A 16,990-nucleotide genomic window follows, 5' to 3' on the forward strand; every position below is an offset into this window, starting at 1 on the left:
CGCTAGTTGTGATGCTCGCGGTGTTTCGTATTGGCGGCAACGGAGGAGTTTCCGTGCAGGCGGAGTTTACGGGAGCTTTAACTCCGCTGCGGCGGTTGGTGGTGGTGCTATTTCCGGGTTCGCAGGTCATGATTACGCGGACGCGGAAACGGTGCCGGTATGGTTATACCGGCTGCGTTAATTCCGGACCGGAGCACTTGTAATGAGGCCCAATGTGTATTGATGTTTCAATAAAAAGATTTTGACAAAAAAAAAATCTGTATAACATTTAGTATTATTTTAGGTATTCAAAGCCAAACCTGGCTACATATTTGTACCAACTTGAGCTCATAAGATGTGTGGTCCAGTATCTAAATTTCAGGCTAGGCTTTACCACTTGACCAAAGTGTGTGAGATTTTGCCTCTTTTTTAATTTCACTATGCCTTACCTGTTAAAATTAGGTGCCGCTAGAAGTGTTTCAGTTCGCATTATACGCTATTCCAAAAAGCCTCACTCACGGTTTAATAGATCGGCAACCCAGGCATTAGGATATACACACACATCTAACTTTAAAAATATCCGGGCCACATTTATTGAACATTGGTGTCATTCAATAGCAAATCAAAGTAAACACATCAAAGAGTCATCATGGACAATTGCATATAATAACCAGTATGTAAACAGTATGTACCAGAAAATGATGTACAGGGGTACGCCCCACCAGGAAGCGATTCCAGGAGGCCGCAAACCCCTCAACCAACACCGTCTGCTTCCTGATGCAGCCCTAGCACTCTCTTGCACTCTCAACTCAATTAAAATGTGCTGCAAAAATGCAACAAAAATGACATTTTGTGTTTAAAGTGTAATTTTGGACATGAACCATTGATGGGAGACATTCAGAATGGGACTACTGTAGGGGTTCAGTTGGAAAGGAAGGGGGTGGAGGTTGTGAAATGGGTGGGTGAAGGGAGTACTGTATACATGTGTATGTTATTGGAGGATATGTTGTTGTGCTCGAAATAATGTTAAGATCAACAAGGCTATCTGTATTGATTGGACATGGTATGTACTGTTCTTGAAATTTAAAGAAGTTTGAAAAAAATGTCATTTTGCATGAAACAAAATCTCCTATTCCTTGCTTCAGTATTCTGGTTGGGGGGGGCTCTATCTTTCACAACAAGATGGAGGGAGCACAAGCATCTCCTCCGGGGCCTGCGGGGAGTAGCCACAGTGCTCAGGAAGGTATTGTTGGGCGGACACTATCTGAGATGGTACAAAGACTGGGGCCTCACTGCTCAGCCCTCTCAGAGGAGGAAGAGGAGGCATCACCCTGAATTCTCCCAAGCCAGGCCAGGAAAGGCAAGCTGGGTGCTGGTGTGAATAGGTGGGAGGGGAGGTAAATGGGAACAGTGGTTAGCGCAGCTGAAGGAAGGTGACTGGACGGTGAAAGGTGAAGGAGGATAAGATATAACAGGAAGGGGAGAGCAGATGGGAAGGGAAGATAGGCAGATTGACGTTGCAACACTATTTTCTTTGCTTCTCTTTTGCTAAGTACAGTTTTTTTATAGAGGGGTGCAACTGTATTTTTACAGATCTGGGAAGACATTTTTTGTTTGGCTGGATCACGGATCTCGGAGGTCTGGATCAACGGCAGCACTTTGTTTAGGGTACTCCTAGACCCACAACCTATGGAATGTTGGTCCCCCTGATCACAACCCTGGCCCACCCAGATGGAAATTCCTGGAACCAGGCCTGGATCTGGATATGACACAGACTGGCCCAAGTGACATACCGGTCCAGGAAGTGGTGTGGGTCCTTGCAGAGATTCTGAGCCCTCGCAGCCACAGACTGCCGGGCATCATGTACCCTTCTACAGCCCTGGGGGGAAGAATCCATATATGGGCCTGCCCCTTAACTCACCATTGACCTATCGCGCACACAGAACAGAGGTCAGATGGGTGGGGCCTATCCATGGCTCCTACTTGCAGCTGCTAGCTAGCACCTGCGTGAAGATGGTCTGGGACTTCGGGAGGGGAGGGGGCTCTATCCAGAGCAGTCTATGAAAGGAGGAGAAACGTATCCTAACAATGGAAACACCCATCCCCCCAATATTGACCAGCATGTGCTGCTACTTTCCACCTGCAAATCTCTCTCTGCTGAACACTGATCTACACTGAAAGGGAGGGACACACCACAAGGCTTATCCACGATGTGTATAGCCCACTGGCCCACAGAAAGAACGTCTCAACTCCATTTGAAATAATGGGATCTCTGGTTCCCAATCTGGTAGCCATGTAGAGTGCTCTATTGCCCACTGCTCCTGTATAGATGAGGACAATGTTTGAAAGATGAACGCAGACCAGAGACACACACTTAGTGATATTTTATTTCTATCGCGCTCCTACACAAGTGTTTCAGAGCGTGACAAGGCAAGGGAGGGGAACAGGGGAGAACAAAACAGCGATCTTACTAGGCCCAGTGACATTGAGAACGTGCAAGTGCATGGGAGAGGGGGAGGGGAAAAGTGCATGGAAGGGGGGACAAGTGGAAAGTGCGAAGACGAGGAGAAACAGATAAATAACAAATAAATAACAAATAAATAATAAAGGCAACAAACAGTTTTAGTGCAGCCAGCAATTTGCAAGTGCTAGGTTTAAGGCAGTAGACAGGGTAGGTCTGATAAGTGCAGGAAAAAAAGGGGGGCTGTATGGGCACAGATACAGACCCCAGTGCAGGGGTTGGCCCGCAGGCAGTGCGGGAGGGTGGCACGGTGGGCAGGTACCTGGGCCCGGAGGACAGGGGGTGGCCAGGTGCACGGTGCCAAGAGAGAACAGATCAGCAGGGGAGAGGGGGAGCGAAGGCAGAAGAAAAGAGGAAGGTCTTGAGGTGCTTCCGGAACCAGAGATGGTTCTCCTCAAGTTTTAGAGTGGCAGGGAGGCTGTTCCAGAGGGAGGCCCCAGCTGAAGACAGAATTATAGACATAATGCGTAGGTGGACAAGAGAGTAAAGTCTGGAATACACAAAGTACACAATGCAATAGGGCAGTACTTGAAGAGGCATGCATTAAGTGCATCTTGATCTACAAGTGTGTAGTACTGTCTGTGCAGGCGCGGACTGACACCCATTTCTTCATCTCTCCACAGGTGGATGCTTTCCGGGTGTATGTTACCTCCTCGTCTGATGACCTGCAGTTCCCAGTCTTATTTGTTGTTCGGCAGCAGAAGGGGGTCTTGTCCTGGCAGGTGCCACTCGTCTTCCGTGGATAGTAAGTTTGCCTGGTCATGTGATGTCAGACAGCGTGCCTGTCATTGTCACTGCGCTGGTACCTGTTAGCCTGGTGTTCTGATGTTGGACAGCGCTCCTGTCATTCTCATTGTGCTGGTACCTGTTTGCCTGCTAATGGGATGTGGGACAGCGCTCCTATCATTCTCACTGTGCTGATAGCTGTTTGCCTGGTCATGTGATGTCGGACAGCGCGCCTGTCATTGTCATTGCGCTGGTACCTGTTAGCCTGGTGTTCTGATGTTGGACAGCGCTCCTGTCATTCTCATTGTGCTGGTACCTGTTTGCCTGCTAATGGGATGTGGGACAGCGCTCCTATCATTCTCACTGTGCTGATAGCTGTTTGCCTGGTCATGTGATGTCGGACAGCGCTCCTGTCATTCTCACTGTGTTGATACCTGTTAGCCTGGTCATGGGAGGTCAGACAGCGCTCCTGTCATTCTAACAGTACTGGTACAAGTTAGCCTGGTCATGTGATGTCGGACAGCGTTCCTGTCATTCTCACTGTGCTGTTACCTGTTTCCCATGTCATGTGATGTCGAATAGCGCTCCTGTCATTCTCACTTTGCTGGTACCTGTTTGCCTGGTCATGTGATGTCGGACAGCGCTCCTGTCATTCTCACTGTGCTGACAGAATGTCCAAAACAAAAAATAACTGTCCTGTGTCCGAAGTTCTATTCTGACCCTCACACTAAAACTAAACTCTAAGGTGAAACGGGAAATGTCTTTAATCTTGCGAGGTTTAGATGAGTGTTCACAAAAGAAGATTAAATAGCTTCAACCCAAAAGTTCTTAGAGGATACAAGTCTTTGCTCCTGAGGGTGGCTTCCTTTCTCTGGATTCCTCTTTGCTCTCTGAAGTTTCACATATAACAGTTCCTTGTGCCTCTTGTGGCCCACAACAATATTAACGCACAAACCTGTCTGACTTTGCAATAATATCTCTCTCTGAACACCTGGTGTGCCTTTTCTTTCTTGGTTCAAACAGTCCCTTTTCTAGTGCTGATGTTTTGTCTCAGGGCCTCTTTATTGCACACAGGTTTAGCTGCCTGATATAGTCTTCTATCAAGGCTTCTTGCTTTCACACATTTGTGATTGCCTGGTATACTCTCCTGCCAGGACTTCTTGTGTTCCCACACTTGCGATTGCCTGGTATACTCTCCTGCCAGGGCTTCTTGTATTCACACACTTGTGATCATACAGGCTCTCTGCCCTTCCCCAGAGTTGCACATATACTTTGCTTGTCAATATGTCTTTTGGATATATCATCCGTTCCGGGTTTCCCTTATATTTGCACATGTATATTCATATGCTTGTAAGGGCTTTGTTTATAACTTAATCCCCCTTGTAATATTCAGTTAATTCGTTCTTTCTCTCTCAGTTGCTTGTGGCTTAATTACTTTCATTCGGCATGACCGCCGATACACCCAGGGCCCCCCTTGCTTCTGGGTGGACTCATCTGCTTTTGTTTGCGTTCCTGGATTCTCCCAGGGCCAACCGGAGAAGCACTTTGCTCTGTTTCCTTCTTGTGACCACATTACATTGGTTTCTTCAGCTCTTGCGGCTTCCACTTGACACATCTGCTTTGTCCCGGGCTCCGGTAAGTAAAGCTCTGCTCTTGGTCACCTGCGAATGCCCAGGAGTCTTTCTCTCAGGCTCCTGCCATTCTGAAGTGTGTCCTTCTCATGCAGCAATTTCTGTTTCCTTCATTGATGAGCCGCCTGGCTCCACCATGCTGGTAATTGACTTTTGGTTTCCTCCGCCTCACAGAGGGACAGCTCTCTCCTGCCAGCAGCAGATATCAATTCCCACTTCACTTGCCTTTTAAACTTCCAGGGTACAGGTGTAGGCAAGCAACCACTAGAGCGCTCGCTGGGCTTGTGGCCTCCACTGATCTTCACTGCTCTTTTCATCTTCTTCATCACAGTACTTTTACATATGCGGCAATGATAGTCAGTGCTTGGTAACTTGCATGCAAAGTCCTGTCCTACTTTTCCATACCCATGGACAGAAAATGTGGTATTACTGAGGAGGTATGGTTCTATATTTTAGTAGCTTATGTTAGACAGTCCCAAGGATTCCTGTTGATGTTACCCGGTCCTTTTAACATGTGATATTGGGGAAGCTGATGTTGGATCTTATTGGGAGTAATCATTACTGGCCCCTGCGTCTTCCTCAATCCAGTTGTGGACATATTGTTTCCTATGTCACATGGGGAATTATTGGAGACGGAGCTAGCAAAGGGTTGAGGGAGAATATTAAAATAGGCCATCATTGCTGGGGAAGAGAAGGAGCATCCCTAAAAGGAAAGGGGGGGACATGTGTCTTCCTCCAATGATGCTGTGTCCTCTTCCTGAGGATCATCCTCCCACATGTGATCCTCCCTCATATAGCCGCCCCCAGGGTTTAGATCAGAAAGCGTCTGCCTCACCCTGGCCACATGAGGGATGGTTACCTCAGGGAAAGGTTTGATGACATTGTTGGATTCATCACATACTGTACACATAGCTGTTATCTCACTTTGTATTTAAATTTGGTTCTCATCGTCCTTTATTTGTATTATTGACAGATAACTGATTTGCTCCTGATCAATGGAAAGTCTTCCCGAAACACATTGAGCATCAATTTGAGTACATTTGAGCACTGACTTGAATCAGTCTGGAGATTGAATGACTATTCCTGAAAATGTCTACTGATATTTAATTTTCAAATCTATCTTTAACAATTGACATAAATATTACCTACATTACCTTATATTTTGACAGGTAGTCTGCAGGTTGCAGGGGTTTCCCTAATCTGGGATTCCATTTGTTTCTATTTTTTCTACAGCCTATGTGCCAAGACTGTTTTGCCTGCCCTGCACCCTAGTTGATTTATAAATGTGTTCAATTGTTTATATTTTATATAAATTTGGTGTGCATTTGAAAACTTCTCTTGGCTTCTTTTTATGTATTATGGTACCTCCCTGATGTGGACATGGTTTGCAATAGCATCCCTGTCCACTCAAAACAGCGGTAACAGATTTGTGAGAGATTCTGCCAAAAGGATATTTACATTCTTGTTGAAAGTAACAGTAAGGCCATTGAGTCCCTGGGCTTGTTTATTTGGCAAGGGCATAATTGCTTGTGCAAACTTCTCTGCTGGTATTGGCACGTCTAGTTCACTTGTGGTGATTGTTTCTATCTTGGGTAACACTACTGATTGCCCGCTGTTTGCTCCCCACTGCCCTGTATTGGTCCCTTGTGATCTGCTTCCCTCACCTTGTACTCACCCCCCCCCATGTCCTACAATAGATCATAACATTATTGATCATGAGTAAATGAATTGTGATTGTGCTAAAAGGTTAGGCCTTTCAGGGCTATAACATTCCTCTGCCCATCGGCACCATCTTGGCTGCATGGAACACAGTGTCCCCGGCAACCGCCAGGCTCAGAAAGTGAGTTCTTTTTAATAGGCCATGCTCTTCTTCGGGCCTCTAGGGACCGCCAATGATCTGGGGTTTTGAAGTGTCAACATTGAGGCTTAAAACCTTTACCAGTGCAGCTGGGAAGGGTGCAAACAGAGGGCACATCTACTCGATGGCCTCACTTCCCAGGAAATATGTGTTGAATGTTTCCTGGCAATATGTCATCTCATTTGCTTCACATAGTATAAATATACCTATGTTGAACAGCGTTACAAACCAAAGTAAGCTGTATACGCCTGGAACCTATGTGAATCCATGTCTATTGAATTTGACACATGTTGGCAAACGTCTAGAGAGATACATGTCCATATACAAGTTCTGGCCTTTTGGGATTGGCATGTCTTACTTGCAAACAAAGGTAACACACACATCATTAAGAAACCTTTTCAGTTGCATTTGACGCTTGTGAAGTAAACACATGGTCAACTGCAAGTGACACTTGGAAATGCTGACAAACCAGTAAACCTCTATGTTTTTAAAACATTTTCCTATAGAGACTGCAGAGAGCAGAAGTACAAAAGGTTTCATTTGTATTCTTGTATTTCACATGTACATATCGGACTGTGAAAACGCTTGCCATGCATTGCACGTCCATTATCTGATTTTTCTCATTTTATTGGGAAACCGAGACACACGATTCAAAAACATTTGTTAAGCTAATTGTTAAACACAATCAGCCTTATTTCATATCCAAAGTTAATTGCATGCAATAGACCACCAACGTTAGCGCTTACGTGCTCTGGGGTCCCCTGCATACAATTTTAAACGTTCATAAGGCAGAAGGGAAAGGAAAGATTAAAGCTAGGCGAACTCGCTTTCACTCTTTCGTTTCCGGTTCATCTTGTGAAAAAGTAAACACCACCTGCACAGTATACTTTCCATTCTGCATTTACTAATGGATTTCTGTTGGAATTCACCTGGTCTTTAGCAGGTGCTAAACCAAGGAGGATTCCATAGGAATCCATTGGTTTCACGGCTGCATGAAAATGTCACGCAGGCGTGAAACGAAACGTGCTGATGAGGTGGAACACGGTGTAGCTGTCATCTCCACTGCGTGCCCCTCATCACTGTTTGAGAATGGGTCTGAGTGTTAAAGTGGCATAAAATAAATACTCCTTGCTTTTAGGCCTCCATTTAGTGCCCCACCCCTTTAACAAAACAAATGAGGGTGAATGTGTTATTTTGGGAAGATTCTTTGTACACTGTGACTTGAGAATACTGTGTTTATATTCTCAGACAGCATATGTTGTTGAAAACTTTAACATGGGCATTTAAATGATTCTCATTTTATACCACCCATGTTAACTTGAATTTTGAAAATCCGCCACCTTGAAAATCGGAAAGCATGCAAGTAAAAATGAATTTGCCATAGGTGCCAGTATCAGGGAGCAGATATTAACTGGCTGCATCTGCAATGAGTGGTTTGGGTCTATTGGACCTAAAACATTTGACCTAATCACATTTGATCGAATGTATATGACGTTTTTTTCGGTCTAAATTGTGGGGGGGAGACCCCCCACACACTCCAAACCCCTTCCCACTTCCCCTCTACTTAATCTGAACCTTTACCCACCCCATATATATATTTAATTAAATTTGACCGAAGGAAAAGGTCACAAAAATGTGATCAAATGTTTTAGGTCAAATGTTTTTAGGTCAATTATGATAATACCACAATGAGAAGGGTGTAAAAAAAAACCTAATCTAAAGTCATAATGTAAACATTTTAGCAAAACCAATGCTATTCAGTAGGACACTGTGCCTCGCAGTTAACACAGCTGAAGAAGGGAACTGATACAAGCTTCTAGTGGTATGGCACTGTTCCCTGAAGGCTTCATACAAATGGATGACATTCAAAATGTACACTATATTGCAAAACCCCATGTTATTTATTTATTTATTGGTCACTTGTTAGGTGCTTATACAATTAGCAAAACTGTTTCAAAGTGCCGACAGGGCAACAGGGTGGGGACAGGGGAAGGTAGACAAAGAAATACAGCAAGGGTAAATAATTGAATTAATAGTACAAACAAATCAAAAGAAGAACAGGGAGGGGAAGACAAACCTACTATGCCTTGTGAGTGTTCAGAACGTGCGAGTGCAGAGGGGAAGGGAGTAAGGGATAGGTGCTGTGGTGCTTATGGAGAAGTGCTCAGGGTGAAGTGCTAAGAAGAGAAAAACATAAGTGCAACCTCAGTGGGGAGGATGAGCCTAAGCAAGTGCAGTAAATAGACAGCGGCTGGGATGAGAGACATGGGGGGGTCAGGGCCCCTAGGATACATAAGGGCCCTGCATATCAGTCACGCTACTGTATGATAAGCAGGGGAGAGAGGAGGAGAAGGCAGAGGTAAAGAGAAAGGTCTTGGGGCTTTTTCAGAACTCAAGGAGGTCCTGCTCAAGACGCAGAGGGAGAGGGAGGCTATTCCACAGAAGAGAGCCCGAAGAGGAAATCGATCGACCACCAGATCTCTGTTTAGCAAACCGCTTCACATGCAAGGAATTGGTGCCAGAGGAACGCAGGAGTCTAGAAAGGCTATGCTAAACGATAAGTCGCAGACTTTAGCACCAAGGGCAGCTGATCAGAGCTTGTGATTAGCAGCATCACAGCCACAAGCCAGCAGAGGAGGACCAGGGTAAGAGAAAAATATCCACTAATCAGGATTGGCTGTCAAGGAAATAATGATGGTTTAGATGGGCCCGATGGGCGGGTTTCACCCGGCCTAACTAGCTGCACAGGACAGCAGGAAGACACAGACCACAGAGGTAGCTGGAGGTTATTTCCTGAAGAAACCAGATGGGAGAGAGCTGGTGGCCTGGCTATTTCCCAAGCTGGACTGCCTCTGTAAGAGAAAGCAAGCAGCAATTTTAATGCATGGCTATGACCGTAAGATCTGCTATGGGTCTTGGCACTGACAATTTATTTCAGGAATGTTAATTTCTTCTGCATGCTTCAATAACTTGGAAGCAAAACTAAGTTACAAGCCTGAATTGCTTTAGTAAGAAGAAGCAAGCAGCTTGCAAATGCCTTTTCCAAGAAACAGTCAATCTTCTGCTGGGCCTAAAACTAGAACTTTGCCAATTGTTTCTAATTCTTATTTTTTTACTGTTTTAATATGTTGGAGGCTAAAATAAGCATCCTTTGCTCATTTTTGCAACATATGTTTCTTTTCAATGGTTGCATGATTAAGTTATGTTATGTTGAGGGGTTACACCGTGGTGTATTTTTGTCAGGTAGCCAGGTCGTGCTGGTGGCACACTGAGTTTATTGCAATACTGAATTTCAGCAAAGTTTCTAACACCAGCTAGTGCTACTCCTCATATTTCTTTGGCCAAGATAAGTGGATCAATCAGAGATCAGAGGATGCAAGAAAGGAATCTTTGCAGGGGGATTTAAAATGGTTTACCTATATTTTGTACACATGGCTTTAGATTGCTTTTAGGTTATTTTTAGTTATTTGCAGCTAGAAGCCATGGACATTTGACAGGGTTATGCTACAGAAGTATGTAGTCTTAAAGAAAGTGAATCTCCACACTGCATTTCATTGATTTGAAGGCAGCATTTGATGGGATCCCAGATTATCAATACATTGATTGACTTAATTGTAAGAGAAAATACAGATGCACCAAAATTAGGTCTAGATAGGGTATCTGTCCTCCTTTACATGGACGATGCAATTTCAATCTCATTGACCCCTGCAGCAGGGTTGCAGAGAATATGGGCTAACTATCAACCAAAACAAGACACAAACCACAGTATTTCACCTGCCATTCAAACTTGGCAATCGATGAATCGCCTTCAGAACAAGGGAGCAGATTTGATTATCTGGCCACAACGCTAATGGATAACTGCCTGTGCAGAATCCTGCACAGGCCTGGAGAGATCCTATAATGTAATCCTTAATTTCGACACTAGACATTTGAATGGGGCTGTCTCTCCTGCTCTTAAGATGCAGAATACCCAAGCAAAAGCAGCAGCTCTGTATGATTCAGAGGTATGGGGTTATACAGAATCGGTCCAATGATCTGTTGGCGAAAATACCTTTTTTAAGAGAATGCTATGTTTGCCTAAAAGCAAATCCAATAATCTGTTGCATAGGGAGTTGAAACAAAAACACATCAGCGATGAAAGGTATATTAAACCTATATACTATTCGATTCAACTACGGATTTCACCTTATCTCGTAGCATTCAGAGAAGCTATGTTCGATGTATTGAAGAGGGGAGACATTCCATACCATTCTGCAAACATATAAAAACAGTCCTATGGAGTTTGCACACTTTATTTATAGGACATTTATAATGCGCCTATTCACAATGTGTTTCAAGACACAACAAAACAAGATGGTGGGGGAAACATGGAGGGCAAAACAAAAACGATCCTACTAGGCCTCGTGACATTGGGATCGTGCAAGTGCAGTAAGAGACGTGCAAGGGGGGGGTGCCGGTAACAGCGGCACTTGTGAGAAAAACAAGTGCCAGGGAAGGCCAGGTGGACAGAGCCAGGGGAAGCAGAGAATGCAGGGGAAGGAAGGTCCACAAGCTAAGTGCGAGGTAAGGGGCTGGAGGGGCTACAAGGGTGCAGGCACAGCCAGGCTAGTGCAGGAGGAGGGGCCCGGATGGCAAGTTCAGGTTGCAGCAGGGGAGAGTCAGGGAACACCAAGTGCAGGGGTAGGCTGGATTAAGGGGGTGTCTGGTGCCCTGTAAGACTCTGAAGGGACCAGCCAGCCAGTCACAAAGCAGACATGAACATTAGCAGGGGAGGGGGAGAGGGAAGGGAGAAGAGAAAAGGAAGGTCTTGAGAAGCTTCCGGATCTTAAGGAGATCTGTCTCAAGTCTGAGAGGGGCAGGGAGGCCATTCCAGAGGGAGGCACCTGCCGAGAGAGAGATCTACCCCCACTCTCTGCTTGGAAAAGCAACCAATCTGCAGAGAGTTGGAGCTAGAAGACCGAAGGGCTCTGGCAGGAAGGTATTTGCAGAGAGACAGTTGGATGTAGCAGTGTCCCAGGCCCCAGAAGCCCTTGTGGATGATGCAGAGGGTCTTGAACTTGATCCTCGCAGCAACCTCGAGCCAGTGGAGAGATTTTAGGGCTGGAGAGATGCGGTCTCTAGGCTTGAGGCCAAGGATAAGTCTTGCAGCCCTATTCTGGATTAGTTGTAGAGGGCGAAGGGAGGAGTTAGGCAGATTAAGGAAGAGGCTGTTGCACTTATGGTCTAATCCTGCATATATTAACAAAGGAACCAAAGCGACTGTAAAAGATGAATATGCGAATTAGCTAAATGAAAAATCAATACCGGCATGTGAAAATTCCACAGCTGCTCGTAGCTACTAGGCTCAAAAGTGAAAGATCAGTTACAAAGGTTACCTAGATTTCATTCCCCCAACATTTGCGAGATCCCTGTATATAATTTCTGCTCGGGATGTTTGCCATTTGCACTCTTATTGCATAAAGGCGATGAGACCTATAGGGAGCCATGTCTGACATGTAAGTATGTCAAGGAAACATCAGAGCCTTTTATCTTTCTCTGTCTGGAATATTCTTGGTTAAGGTCAGTCTGTCTAAAGCCCCTTTTGCCGAGTAAATACCTGCATAGAGCTTGGCTGAAAATGATTATTAAACACGAATAATTAATGTTATATGTATTATTAGATGGATTTTATTGTTTTGAATTGCGTTAACTGCACTAACATATTTTAAATATTTAGATCTAATTGCTTTACTATATGTAATGCTATACTGTAAGACAAAATATAAAATAAAGCAACTTTGATGATGATGAAAAAACAATGCCATGCCACCAAGAAAACATGTACAGGCGGGTTATACCAATATAAGCTAGTATGACCATCTAAGAACACTCACCATCTTGGTTTTACCCCTGATTGCAGTAAAAATATGCCATGCTGCAGTAAGAAATAATGTCCAGACTGTCTGCACCCATGTAGACCACTATGGCTGCGCAAGAATGCTCATCATGATGGCTCTTACCACTGATACTAGTACAACGTTTTATGCCACAGTAACAAAATATGTCCAGATCTCCGACTGCACCAATGTAGGCGAGTATGGCCACCTAAGAACACTCATGTTGGCTTTACCTTTGATGCCAGTGTAACATGCTGCTGCATCAATGTAGCCCACCCCCCATCAGAAACAAAGGCCTGCTCCCGGCCCTGCATGCATGTAACCACACACTTTCATACAGTGTATACACCATACATGCCAACCCTCCCGATTTAGGTGGGAGACTCCTGATTTTTATGTGAAAAATGTTGCTATTTTCCAATGGGAAATTTTGTCTCCCGATTTCGCTGACAAAATCTCCCTCCCAGGTGCCTCCGAATGTTGGCATGTATGTATACACTTTCTCATTCACATGCATACCCATACCACACACTCCCTCATTCACACACACTCTTACAGACACAAACCCTTATATGCTTTGTGAGAAACCTGAAGGTGTTCTCACCTCTACTCCCCGGGGATCCTTTGCTCAGGTGGCCAGGGAAGGGCCATCAGTTTTGAATGCCAACCCTGGGGGTGGACAAGCGAGGGGGGTCCTTGTGATTGGCGGGGAGAATACCCTTGGGTGAGATGCAGTATTCCCTATGTCATGGTGATGACTTACCCCACCTTTCCTTTAGGTTAATGGGCTATTGTCAACCCTGTGCAATCCTCCCTCCTTCAGCTTTACCAAATGTTAGGGGTGGAACAGAACAGCGGGGAGCAATATCTACTCCCTATCCCAGAAACCACTCTAGAAGTGGAAAGAAAGGGAAACAATCACGGGGGACATACTCCCATGGTAGATCCCAATTTACCAGTCCCCATCTACTCCCACAAAATTCGAAAGAGAAGAAGAGAGGGCCAAAGGGCGAGACATGGTAGCCCCCGGTTTCTAACACTGACTTACCGTCCCTTCAGCCTTCATGGGCTACTTCCATTCATGCCCTATTTTTCGCTGTAAGTACCCACCAAGTACTGAGAGGAGGAAGGTGCAGCTAGGCGTAATACACACTTCCTATGACAAACATCACTCTAGTGCTGGGACAAAGAAGAGGGGGTACTCCAAATCTGAAGGTCAGGCATGTCCCATTGATCGGGTTCATTTTGGTTAGGCAAAACAAGCCAACGATTAACACCTGTTAATAGGGTTCAGGTGTATAAAAGGAGGAGACCCAAGTAAGCAAGAAGAGGAGAACCGCTGTGGTGGAATGAGACCTGGAGGTCTAAATGCCGGCAACCATCCCAGAGGACCTACAGAACCTGGAGCTAACGAGTTGCATGGTGGTTGCAGGGTCGGGAGCCCTAAATCAGAAGGTGGGTAGCGGGAGCTGCCAAACAGCTGAGAAGGGACGCAGTCCGCATGCAGTAGGAACGCCGGTGTGTGAGGGGAAGTACCCGGAGAATACGCGGAGCCTAGATTGTCTGCTTCCAGTATACAGAGAAGGTGAGTGGGGAATGGCAGGAACCGCTGCTGAGGAGACGTGAAAACCCAGTGAGTGTCCGAGGACACGGAAAGACCGGAGAGCCCCCAGCGGACAGCAGGCAAATAACGGCCCACGAAGCTAAATTAGTCTGAACTATGTTGAATACCGAACTGAATAAAAGGTGCTATTTGAGTAAAAGCACAAAGTATTGAATAGCGAACGAACATTTGAAGTTAAACAGACATATTGAATATCAAACTATATGTGAGAAGCATTTTTGAGCAAAACGAAAGCATATGGAGAATTGAACAATCAATCACTTGAGAATTCTAACAGACAATGTGAGAAAGAACCATAGGTCTATGGTAAAGCGAAAGACTGATGCAGAAGAGTGTTACACTGAAGGAGAGTACAAGTGCGAGAAGTCAAAAGCCTGAGGCAGAAGAGCCTGTGAAGGGGCCAAACAGGGATAAGGGGACTTAGGGTTGCATGACCTGTAATGGGTGGACCGTGTGGTCTGACAACAGCGCCTAGACTAGAGAGTTCCTTACTGTAAAGAGTACCAGCATCACAAATCAAGCCAAGGGAAATCATGATACGTCTCCTGTATCATGAGGGCCTGCAGGAAGCATCTCCTAAATTCTCTTAACAAGAGCTTCATTTTTTCGGGTGTGTCTAGACCCTTAGCATTTAAATAAGCCACATTCCACCCTATTAAACTGCCTCTACTACCCTCCATGATTCAACTGTCCTGGCAACTAATCACCTACTATTCCATCTTCTGGGCCATTATCCATGCCCAGCGATCTCCTGCTTCCCATTCCAAAGTGTAGTACCATATTCGTTTTTCAAAACCATTTGCTTGCCTGCATGCCTCTCTCATTCCCTCCCACTTCCCTCCTCGCACACGCTTCTCCTCACTCACGCAATAAACAAAATAAACCTTTCCCACCCTCTTGAGATCTTCTGTGTGGGTATTTCATCCTCCATCTCTGCAGCACTTGTCTATCCCTTGTCCTCTTTCTGATAGGCACTTAGGATCTTGTTGAAATTAGACCACTCTTTGAAGCCACTACTCTCTCCTCTTCCCCATCCTACCTCAGCCCCTAAAGGCTAGTAACAAGATCCACACTCCCTTTCACTACATTAACACTTGAGTCACTGTGTTTGCCCGGCAGTCCTCCTCTTCTCCTTTTCTACCCACATTAACATTTAGGCACTTTAAATTGGGAAAAACATCTCTCCATCCAAATCCGCCTCTGTCCCTCTCACCAGATTGTCTTAGACCTTTGGGGCCTACTGCACCCTGAATACACCTCTTGCGCCACCCAATCAGTTGCAGGCTTTTTAAATCCTGGGGTGTTCAACTTCATACGTTTCCCAGTTCCCGGCACGTTTAGTCTATTAACCTGACACCCACCTCTCGACTCAGCACCAGAATTAATCTATCCTCGGATGACTCACCAGCCAGTGTTCTTACCAATTTATCTGCAACTGCCTTAATTTCCACTGACTCTGCCAGCACATATTTCTCTTCACCTAGCTTGAAGATCAGAACATCAACAAGAATGGCTATGCCCATCAATACTTTATCTCATTCTGTTGAAGTCAAGTTGTTAGTCGCCCACAGTCCCTTCTTTTACTTGAGAGTGAATGACTGCTGGTGCTGAAGAAAAAGGATCTTGTTGCCTTTGAACTCAGAAGTATTTATGACAAAGAACCACAATCATTCTCAGACCTTCTCTTGGTTGACCATCTCTGTGGCTCGCTACATTCTCAACTGTACACCTTCTTCTCAAACCTCAAAGAGGTTACTAACCAACTCATGCACTAGCTTTTCCACTTGCTCTGGGGTTTCATTCGGAAATTCTGGGGCTCCAAATATATGTAGATTGCACCTTCTTTCACTATTCTTCACATCATCCAACGTATTGATTCTCAATCCCTTCTAGCCCCTTCTCATAATTTAATTCCATCAAGTCCATTGATAGTTGGTTGTTTTCTAAAGCTTCCACCATATCCCCACTTTTTCAATTTTCCCTTCCAGCTCTGAGATTGTAGTTTGTAGTTTGGATCTCTGTTCTCTTTGCTCCGATTTCTCTGAGTACTTGTTTCAGGCACATTGTCCCTCATACCCACCATCATACTCCCTACTCCCCATTCCCTATTCCCTTGTGGCCATTTTCCCATCTACAGGAGCAGAGGACTCTCGGTGGACAAAACTAAGTAGCTACTCTTTCCAACTCAGTGTCTCTGGTTCCAAAATCATCGGCTGGAGACTGGTCTGTCCATACCCAAGCTAGCCCTCAATGACTTCAAGCCAGGGTTAAAGCTCCAGTCATCCTAAAACATTCACACAGAGGGAATTATCTCCTGCTGACCAGTTTATTTACTACCCATGGTCCTCCAAACCGCAGGACATGGCCAGCACCCCGGCAAGGGCTAGGAATTTGGCCTGAACACCTTTTTCATTCCATACCTATGCAAAGTTTTCTGTGGTAAGTCTGTTGCCAATATCCATGTAAGACCTTTCTGGTAGGATGGCAAGAGGTTCCTAATTAACTCCGTAGTCACCCCCAATGTGTTCTGCCTGCCACCAAAATCGACCTACTGACCTTCAATGTGGGACTATTTGAAGGTCACATACCAGTGCTGACACAGGCTGCCTGCTTTGTTAACCTTCTGAACGGGGACCCAATGACCAGAACTGTACATTACTAGCGGCTCAGTTCAATGGGTCAAGTCAGGGTTCTCGGGAATCTTACAAATTAAGGTTAGACACGTTGACCAAATGAGTAGCCAAAGTAAATCAGTGTTTCAGGACAATGAACATG

The 16,990-nt window shown here is 45.2% G+C and overlaps 1 protein-coding gene across 2 annotated transcripts in view; it reads left to right on the forward strand.

Annotated features, from left to right (window-relative positions):
- The window catches only part of SIDT1 (SID1 transmembrane family member 1), a 737,146-nt gene that overhangs the window by 310,669 nt on the left and 409,487 nt on the right, over positions 1–16,990 (forward strand). For both annotated transcript variants that reach the window (XM_069635864.1, XM_069635865.1), the window contains exon 2: positions 3,124–3,245. In XM_069635864.1, coding sequence (XP_069491965.1) covers positions 3,124–3,245 — 122 coding nt within the window. The remainder of the gene's footprint in view (positions 1–3,123; positions 3,246–16,990) is intronic.

The sequence above is a fragment of the Ambystoma mexicanum genome, chromosome 7p (assembly GCF_040938575.1).
Source record: "Ambystoma mexicanum isolate Mex_15411 chromosome 7p, UKY_AmexF1_1, whole genome shotgun sequence".
NCBI lineage: Eukaryota > Metazoa > Chordata > Amphibia > Caudata > Ambystomatidae > Ambystoma > Ambystoma mexicanum.